Source organism: Papaver somniferum, chromosome 10, assembly GCF_003573695.1.
Source record: "Papaver somniferum cultivar HN1 chromosome 10, ASM357369v1, whole genome shotgun sequence".
NCBI classification, from domain to species: Eukaryota; Viridiplantae; Streptophyta; class Magnoliopsida; order Ranunculales; family Papaveraceae; genus Papaver; species Papaver somniferum.
Window position 1 is genome coordinate 96753076 of NC_039367.1, and position 10483 is coordinate 96763558.

The 10483-nt window shown below is 36.9% G+C and overlaps 1 protein-coding gene across 1 annotated transcript; it reads right to left on the reverse strand.

Annotated features, from left to right (window-relative positions):
* Nucleotides 1-6278: 6278 nt before the first annotated feature.
* Nucleotides 6279-8818, reverse strand: LOC113316001. The gene is made up of 3 exons (XM_026564235.1): nt 8573-8818; nt 7526-7936; nt 6279-6683 (listed from the first exon to the last, which is right to left on the reverse strand). The coding sequence occupies exons 1-3, from the start codon at nt 8816-8818 to the stop codon at nt 6279-6281; spliced, it is 1062 nt and encodes a 353-aa protein (XP_026420020.1).
* Nucleotides 8819-10483: the final 1665 nt, after the last annotated feature.

Here is a 10483-nt window from a genome sequence, read left to right on the forward strand (position 1 = left end):
GGATAGAATAATTCCAAACACTCTAAGCCAACTAACAAGATTAAAATTTCTTGATATTACTTCCAACAAGTTGTCAGGTATTGTCCCTTCATCACTCTACAATATCTCATCACTGGAGGTTTTTTCATTGATGTTCAATCAACTCCACGGGACTATTCCTTTTGATATTGGTCTCACCTGCCGAATATAACCTCTTTCTCGGTTTCAGGAAACAGTTTCACTGGAATCATTCCTAATTCATTTGCCAATTCATCCAGCCTTAAAGTTTTACAGTTGTATAAAAATAATTTTGTTGGATCGCTACCTTATAACCTTGGCCATTTTAATAATCTTATAAGGTTAAATTTAGGAGAAAATGATCTTGGAAGTGGCCGAGCTAATGATCTGGACTTCATAAATTCTCTGATAAATTGTACTAGTTTGAAGGTTATATTTCTAGGCGTCAACAATTTCGGTGGCATGCTACCTAGCTCTATAGGCAATCTGACAACAGACCTGGATACATTACATTTGGCAGAAAATCAGATATATGGAAGTATTCCTGCAGGTATTCAGGATCTTGTAGGCTTGAGATCGCTCGTTTTGGCTGGCAACCTGCTCGCAGGTGGGATTCCTCCAGGCATCGGGAACCTTCAAAATCTGGGTGTTTTAGATCTTCGGAGGAACAAATTGTCGGGGTCGGTGCCTTCTTCTTTCGGTAACTTAACAAGACTGATCGAACTCACTTTATCGTTTAATATCTTAACAGATTCAATTCCTCCTAGTATAGGAAATTGTGAATCTATGCAGAGCTTGGTCCTCTCGAGCAACAGATTAACTGGTAGTATCCCGAAACAAGTTCTTGAACTTTCCTCTTTATCAAGGTTTCTCAACTTGGGTAATAACTCACTTACTGGTCCACTTCCAGTGGAAGTTGGCAACTTGAAAAACCTTGGGATATTGGACCTTTGTGAAAACAAATTATCTGGTCAAATTCCAAGTACCATAGGCGAGTGTTTAAGCTTAACAGGTCTTTTCTTGGATGACAACTACTTTCAAGGAAACATTCCTCCGGCTATTACTTTCTTAAGAGGCCTTGAAAGTTTAAGCCTCTCCCGCAATAACTTGTCTGGCATAATACCGGAAGGCTTAGAGAATCTGAAGCTCAGTAAATTGAACTTATCATATAATAATCTAGAGGGCGTGGTGCCAAGAAATGGCGTTTTTATGAATATAAGTGCATTCTCAGTTGATGGGAATAGTAAGCTTTGTGGCAGAATACCTGACTTGAAGCTGTCGAATTGTAACGTCTCAAGAAAGAAAAGGCATGTCAAAATTATAATTATCATAATAATAATTATTGTGGTTTTATTTTTAATTTCAGCCGTGTTTTTGCTCACTCTTTATTGGAGAAAGAAGTCAGAAACAAAACCACCTTTGACGGCTTTAGATGTCGGTAATCAGTACATGGGAGTTTCTTACAACGAGCTTCTTAAGGCTACCGATGGATTTAATCGTTCGACCAATTTGCTTGGTGTGGGAAGTTTTGGAACTGTATATGTATTTGCAAGTTTCCTCACAACCACATCCCAATATACCTAATCCAATTCTTAAGTGATCATAATGAATTCTTAATTGATTGATTAAATCTTAAGTCGGTTTACAAGATGGATACAAATATTACAACAATCTTACTTGCTCCCAGATTTACTTTCTTTCTCCTAATTTCTTGTCTAACGCTCACTAAAAAGATCTCCCCTTACAAGTAACAATCTTTCCCTTTATATAAGATCTTACATAGTGGCTAAGAGATCCTTTATTTTCGGAATCTCTATGCGATACACTCGCTCATGTACAATTACTCGTTCTCGCACAGATCTTCATAATTTTCTGATGACTTTGCTGACATCATCCGGTGCGTCATCTCAGCCTTACTGTGTGCGATCACGCTCGTTCAAATTATATAGTCTTCACTTAGCATGCTTATTAACATGTGCGATATTTCACTCCTACATTTTGCCTCTTCTCATTTCGTTTATTCTGTAGAGTGAGCGATATGAGAAATCTCCATCCTATTAAATCGCACACATGTATCTTTTCATATTTCATCTACCAACATTCTTCCGGAGTTCCGTCTTCCCTTGTTTACGCTTGTCTTTTTAACCATTCTTTTTCTGACACGTCCTTTTAACCGCCTGTTTCTGTCCATGCATTTTCTCGCATTAATGAGAAAGAGTTTTGAAAAACGGGACACACTTTCCCTATATATCTTCCTTTATCTTCTTCTTCTTCATTCTTTTTATTTCTTTTACTCTTCTTCGTCTTCTCTGCTACTGTTCATCATTGTCTCTCCCATTAATCTTGATCTTTATCAAATAACCTTCATTCCCATTCTTTAATGGCTCCTGCTGGTAAAAAGATGGAGACAGAACTTACCAGATTAAAAGACAAATTCAATGAAAGGGGTTATTCACTTTCTCTTCCTTCATCATCTGATTACTCATCAAAACTTAATATTGATCTGATGAAATCTGAACAATGGAGCAATCAGAGAATTATTGTTGCATTAGGACAACTTCAGATTCTTCCAATTCCCCCGTATAACCCAGAAATTCCTCTTTTCTATAAAATTCTTGCCGATGAGAGATTCGCACGAGGAATATTTCAATTGAGTGGTGATGCGATTAGAATATCATTATAATATTCTCGTCGCGCAGCTGGACTTGGAAACTCTTATCCTTATGAGGTGCGAAATGAACTATATCGTGATAGAGTCATAGACTCCGCTGAATACACCCTTGATAATTTCTCCAATCATTATTATGTTGGGATTATGAAAAGTAATGTAACTAAATGAGCTATTCGCATACGAAGAAAAGATGGTATTACTGAAGATCAAAGAATCATGCGAGATGTTGACTGGAATACCAACTCCATTTATACTGCTCGCAGATCCAATGACATAAGTTGGCTCAACTGTCCTGTTATTTTAGAAGGTCTTTACATCTCTGGAAAAACTGAGGATGGTTCTGATATTCCTCTACCCAAGGATCTTTCTTATTTCCAACCTTGGAAGTTTAGGCTGTCCGAAGCTGAGGAAAAGAAAATGGCTGAAGTATAAATATGATTAAATCTCACATAGTCTTCTTCTTTTATCTTTTATTTCTATGCTCTTTTCTTCGCAGGCTGCTAAGAGAGCTAACGCTTCGTGCGATGCCTCAACTTTGCAGAATAAGGAAGTAAGAAACATTCTTTTTTAAAATTTAACAATATTGTTGCCTATGTTTCTTATCTTGATTATTCGCGTAGGTGAAATCTTTAAGCGATAAGACTTCGGTAAAAGGTAAGAATATTCTGAAGAACCGTGTCTAAGTCTAAGTCTTTGTCCAAAACGACTTCATCCATGGATGATCTCTCTAGGAAGCGCAAAAAATATGATTCTTCCTCAAGTACGGAATCTACTGATGATGACATTCTCGCTCCTGAAGAAGATTCATCAATCGATTATTATGTGAAGGAATTATCCAAACGTTTTGCTGCAGATATGCTGACTACTGTTGATCATGAAGGAATGGATCGTGCCTTTAAAATGGTCTCAAATATATCTACCACTCCTAATTTGGAGGATCCATCTCTTCGTGGAATTGCCTCTGCGATAAACCCAGATCTCCAATTTACAATTAGCGCTTTGGTAATATTCGCAAACTTATCTTTAACTTTTCTTTAGTATCACTTCCCTTTACTCATAATGCTTCTTTTATATTATCGCACGGAGCCCGCTTGTCTTGAGCATTTTCTGTGGATTATGAAAGGAAGCTTCTCAAGCTGAAAAATGAGAATGCCAAACTTAAAGCTGAGAACTCAACTAATTCTGAACTGATTCGTAAGGCTCGAGAAAGAAACGATGAACTCATTGGTATTTTATTATTATTTTATTTATTTTTCTTCTTTTATGCGATAATTCGTACTTCTTACTTTGTAATGTTCGCAGACTTGTATAACCTTTCAGATGAAGCATCTGATCTCCCCGATGTTGAAATTCTTTTAGAGCATCTCAATTCTTCTCTAAATAATTATCCCACTCAAGGATTTGAGAACCTTAGCTTGGAAGAGTTAAGGTTCAAATACGCTGCCCTTAGACAAAGCCATAGAAATGCATTAACCTCATTCAATATCTTTAAACAACGTCTTTATGAGAGTAGAGAAACAGTTCAAGTATTGGAAGCGAAGATGAATAAAATTATTACTAAAAAATATGAGATCGCTCTTAGGGGTGCGAAGGCACTAGAAAAATTCCAAGAATCCCTTATTGAAGTTAAGAAAGAACGTGATTCAGCTTTGAGCGAAATGAACACACTCATTGAAGAAATAAATTCAATTCGATCTAAACTACTTATAGAGAGTGAAGATGAATTTAGTTGGGCTGCTAAAGTTCTGAACGATGCTAGGAATAATTTAGGTGTAAATGTGAGCCTTCAGACTGAGCATTCCTCATTGGTGGTAGACATTGTTCCCAATTATGAAGGTCCTTTGTTGTTCTTTAACGCTTGTTCATACTTCAAAAGTAACATCTTATGCATTTTAACTTGCATGTTCATATTTCGCAGTGAAGGAGAAGGATTATCTTGAAAAATTGGGGATTTAGAAACTCGCTTAGCTACTAAAGAAGAAGAATCCTCTGCTCGCAACTTCAGGTATCAACAATTGAAGAAAAACTGGTCCTGTATGGTTTTAAACAACAACAATGATGCTAATCGCGCTCGTATAAATGTTGTTAAGAAAGTCTGTCTAGAGAATAATATTCATCTCTCGAAGTATAAGTTTCCAAAGGTTCCTGAAAATTTACCTATGCCTGATATTATAATCAGTGATGGAGAAGATGAAGATTCTGAAGAAGAAGTTAGTAATTCTGAGGCTGAGCAAGAAGATGAAGGAAATGAAGATTAACTTTTTGTATAAATTTTTTCTTGTTATAAATTCCTTTGTTGTAAATTCTTCTTTCTTTTTGTATATCTTGAAAATATTAACTTTCATCATTTTAATGCAAATCTTCTTTTCTTCGCATTCGTATCAAAAATATCATTTCTTCGCATGTATATAGGACTATTAATTGAGGCAATTAACATTTCCTTTGCATTCTCATTCTTGCCTCTTGTTAATTGACGCATCTTGGTAGGCCAAGTATGATCTATATCATTTATCATAAACTTCTTCTGGTGCCAACATTTTCGCATTAGCTTCAATAATTTTTTTTCTTTTTCTGACTTCTTGTACAAAATATGTGTGCGAAAATATAAGAACATTTTAAAATAACCATTAGTATATGTAATCTTTCTTCTGAGGTCTTATTTTGCCTTCCAATGTAAAGGTCTTATGTTGCCTTATTTATGTGCGACGAGATCGCAGGCGGTCTTTACACTTTAGTGTATCGACCCATTAATCTCGTCTTATCTTTTTCTTGTATTATTACATCTCCAGGTTTTATCGCATAAATATGACAAGTCTTATTACTCTCATGAGTAAAAAGTCTCATGACATTTACGTCTTTTGACACAATTCAACTCCCTAATGGAGGGTGCCGTCCTTATCTTCCCCCTGGTTGCCCCTTCAAGGAAGCTTACCTCTACCTGGTTAAGGTTATGGCTCTTCCCATCTTCAACAACCAGTTGATTTTGCAGTCTTGTAACTATTAAGTTACATGACCGAACCCTAAGTGGGGTATCTTCGGACCGAGTGCATCATAGTCAGTACTTGTCAAGAGTGGCAAGGTACGCTCCAGACAACCCGGGGACTCTTGACTCAACCGTGTACCTCGGTGCCCTGATCGAGTTTCTGCACTTCTTGGGAGAGGCTTTCTCACCTTAGTCTCTCAATATAATATTATTATCTTAGACTGAAAATTTAAGGTACCTCTCCCGGATGGGCATTTTCGTTTATTCTCACCCCAAATCTCCATAACTCAAGTTCCAGGGTCGATGTTGCTGTCCCTTGAGTTATGCTTTCTAGGTTTCTCCGACTATGACGTGCTATAGGTCTTACTTTTCTTCCTCTTGCATGTATGCGAACTAGGTTGCAGGCCAAATTCGGATTCCTAGTCTATCTGATAATAAATATCATTTCTGTTGCCTTATTTTAAGGTCTTACTTAAAGATTTCACTCTTTCTTTTTTCTTGACGTAATATCACTTTATGAAATTATAATTTTTCATTCTATTTCCAATATTTGAGTTTACACAATTCTAGTACAAGGATTTCTTATTGATCTGTTTCGCATAAAGAAAAGCCTGTGTATTCCTCATACTACTCATTTGTTCTCTTTAATTGCTGAATCTCCTTAAGTTCGCAAATGTTTTTCAGAATATTAGTTCGCATAAATTTTTCATTCTCCTCTATGCGAGATTCTTCGTATCTTTCATTTTTTTCTTGAAAATAGAACTTCTGCCTCTGCAAGCTTCCTTCTTCTGTAGAAGTAATATTTCTGATTCGCTTAGCATTGTTATTCGTAAAAGATTCTGCTTCAGTATTCTTCTTATCTGTTTTTGCAACTTCATATACTGCATCCACCATTAAATTCTCAGCTCTTTGACTCTCTGTGATACGTCGTTTCCAATTCCTTCGCTTATTCTCTCTTTCTTCGCACTTATCAATGTCAATTTCTTGACAGCTTTTGCTTTCAGTTGTATCCCCTCTTATTATACCAACACCCTGAGGTAAAGGAAATTTTATACACTGATGAAATGTCGAAGCCACCCCCAAGATACTGTGCAACCATGGCCTTCCAATCAGAGCATTGTAGGGTGATTCGACATCCACAACACATAATACAATTTCCGTTGACAATTTATGAAGAAGAATTCTCATGTAACCTCTCCTTTTGGTTTGTTTGCAGTTCCATTGAAGCCATAAATTTTATATGTTGAAGGAATTAATTCGTCATCCCTTCCACCCATAACTTTGTATGCAGGATAAAAGAGGATGTCAACAGAGCTTCCAGGATCTATAAGTATTTTATTTATCGCCCAAGTGTTTGCTTCATCTTCCTCATCATCTTCTACCCTTGCTTTCGTATTAATTCCCAATCTCACTATTAATGGACATTAATGTGATTCCTCTCCTCCGGGTGTTTCTTCTGCATTAAATGAGATAGTATGTTTTTGCAAATCCTTTAATGGTGATACTTTCACAAGGTTGAGAATTTCTCTTCCATCAGCATCTCGCGCAAACACCCTACTTAAAACATTGTCATGGAAGTCCTCGATGTTTCCGAATGAATGTACAATTGAATTACAATATAGGTTCTTTGCTTTCGCACCTACTTCAATCACAAATGTATTTCTTTCTTTATTCTTTGCATATACATTCCCTTGCGGTGGTGGTGGTGGTAGATTCCTTTGTTGTTTTACTAAGAAATGATCTAATTTTCCTTGTTCAATCATTCACAATATGATTTCCCTCACATTTCTGTAGTTACTTGTTGTGTGATCGTGAAATCTATGATATACACAAAATTCTTTACTCCTCCTCCCTGGTGGTGGTTCATCTCCTACATTATGTGGTTCTGGAATATCTTCCATTAGAATGGCAGCTTCCCATATCTTATCCCCTGTGGTATTAAACTTTAGAAAACTTATCTGCTCCCACACTATTCTTCCAGTTCTTTTATTATAATGTGTTTGTGGACTTCCAGAACTTCTTGGTTGAATCGTATCAGTACCTCCGCGATTTTGATGTTGCTTTTCAAACTCTGCTTGATCTGCACTACCCATGGCTACCAGTTTTTGTTCCATTTCTGCAATATTCCTTCCTTGATTTCCTTGCGATGTACTCGCAACAGTGTTTGTCAATCTTGCAAGTAAACTTGCATTCCCACCCTTCGCATCATGTATTGCAACTAGGTACGACTCCATATCTCTTTGCTTCTCTTCAAGCGTTATGTACTCTTCTTGAAATTCGCAATTCTGACATTGTTATTGTATCCTTTATCGGAAAGATTTCTGTATACAATAAATATGTATCAAAGAGATCATTCATAAATGAAAGAATAAGGTTGTCGCTCATCCACTCGTCTTCCCATTTCGCTACACATGGTTCTCCAGCGTGTTGTTAGATGACGTAAACTCTCATTTGTTCTTCTGCAAAGTCCGAATGCTGTCTTAATCCCTGGTCTTGACATATTATTGCCGATGTATTGTCCTAAAAAGATGGTGAAATGACCCAATTGATTCTATTGGTATCCCTTCAAACCATTTCAGAGCTTCTCCCGCCAAGCTCGCGGCAAAATATTTACACATGACTGCATCATTATTTTCCCATTGCAATAGAGATCGGGTGTAGGCTTTCACATTTTATATCGCACAAGCACTTCCATCGAATATACTAGTGAACACTGGTAAATTGCACTTATACGGTATTATTTTTCTTTGGATCTGCCTTGTAAAGGGAGTTTTCCCAGCTTCTTCCACTGCCTCTTCTAGTTGTCTCCTTCCACCATTTGTTTTCTCAGTCATCATTTCTCTTAATTCCTCCATCTCCTTAAGAATTTTTTCACTTAATGATTGATCTAAATCCTATCGCATAGGTCTTTTTAATCTTACTTGCCTCAGCCTATTCTCATGATTATTCTGACGTATTGCCTCTTGTATATCATATTCTTCAGTGTCTTCCCTTCTTCTCGTACATCTTTCTCTTTCAGTGTTCACCTCAGTCTCTGTTCTATCATGTCTTTCCTCTTCACCTATTTGATCATGTCGATGTCTCTCCTCTTCACTTGTGCGATGATGTCGTTGTCTTAATATTTCTGTTTCCTGTGGTACAGACCTTCTTCGTTCTGTATCATCCATGCGATAACGTTCGCACCGCCTTATCCGATTATCATGGTTTTTTTTTGACGTAACGCTTCTTGTAGCTCTCTATCTTCAATTTCTTCCCTTCTTCTTTGTCTATCTCTTTCATCCCTCGCACGTGTAGCTTCCCTTTCACGTTCATTCTCTTCTCTCAACGTTTCTCTTCCACGCAACATCATCTGCCCATGTCTTGGATCCTCTTCTTCTCTTTCAGAATTATGATGTGTGCGACGTAGAAGTTCACGCGGATGCTCATATCTATTAGTGTTCGAATCTTGAACTATGTTTCTCCTCCTTTGTTGGTCCTGTGGTTTTTCATATTCTTGCAAGTTTTCTTCAATAGTTTTCATGCGTTGTCTTCGCCTAGTGTCTCCTTGATTAGATCGACTTTGTCTTGATGAACTCCTACTTGTTCTAGACCTTGATCGTGTAGTACTTCTTGATCTCTATTCTTGCAATCTAAAATTCTCTTCTCTTAAGTCATCATTCTGACGTATCAAATTCACACGTACCTCATCTTCTCTTTGTCGTTCTTCAAGTAGTCGTCATCTAAGCTCTGCAATTGTCAGGTCTCCTTCGCTTGCTTCAATTAATCCTTCGTTTCCAATATTTTGTGTTTCTCCTTCAGTAGAATCCGTTTGTGAAGTATGAACACTTACTCTATCATAATCGATATCATTGTTCCACTCTTGTTCACGCTGAGGTCCAATTGGATTTTCGATTCTTTGATTTTCTCTTATTCTTAATTCTTCTTGCTCAAGATTTGTGATTCTTCTTCGTTCAACGATTCTATTACTTTTCCGAGTTGTTATTCCTTGTTCAACAACAGATTCAATCCTCACCATCTTTAATTTCTAGATCCTATTTTTTATAAAAAGTCTATGGATTTACTACCAGGACTTATCATCCAGAGCTGTTTCTGGCGCCAAAAATGTAGTTGCAAGTTTCCTCAAAACCACATCCCAATATACCTAATCCAATTCTTAAGTGATCATAATGAATTCTTTATTGATTGATTAAATCTTAATCCGGTTTACAAGATGGATACAAATATTACAACAATCTTACTTGCTCCCAGATTTACTTTCTCTCTTCTAATTTCTTGTCTAACACTCACTAAAAAGATCTCCCCTTACAAGTAATAACCTTCCCCTTTATATAAGATCTTACATAGTGGATGAAAGCTAAGAGATCCTTTATTTTAGGAATCTCTATGCGATACACTCGCTCATGTACAATCACTCATTCTCGCACAGACTATACTTTGCACAGATCTTCATACTTTTCTTATGACTTTGCTGACATCATCTGGTGCGTCATCTCAACCTTACTGTGTACGATCACGCTCGTTCAAATTATTTGGTCCTTCGCATGCTTATGAACATGTGTGATATTTCACTCCTACAGTGTATAAGGGAATTCTTAGTCAGGATGAGTCAAAACCTATTGCAGTTAAGGTTATACAACTTCAGAAAAGAGGTGCAACCAAGAGTTTCATGGCCGAATGTGATACCCTTAGAGAAATTCGACATAGAAATTTACTTAAGATTGTAACTTGTTGCTCGAGTATTGGTTTTCAAGGTAATTCTTTCAAAGCTCTGGTTTTTGAGTTCATGGCTAATGGAATCTAGATAATTGGTTGCACTCATATGCAAGTAGCGT

What these genes read in the sequence shown, in the direction of transcription:
- LOC113316001 (XM_026564235.1), bottom strand. Translation starts at nt 8,818, where the DNA reads ATGGATGATACAGAACGAAGAAGGTCTGTACCACAGGAAACAGAAATA. An exon ending in ATGAGAATAGGCTGAGGCAA is followed by an intron (nt 7,937 to 8,572) that starts GTAAGATTAAAA and finishes TAACAATGTCAG; the next exon opens with AATTGCGAATTTCAAGAAGA. An exon ending in ATATTCCAGAACCACATAAT is followed by an intron (nt 6,684 to 7,525) that starts GTAGGAGATGAA and finishes CCTTTACCTCAG; the next exon opens with GGTGTTGGTATAATAAGAGG.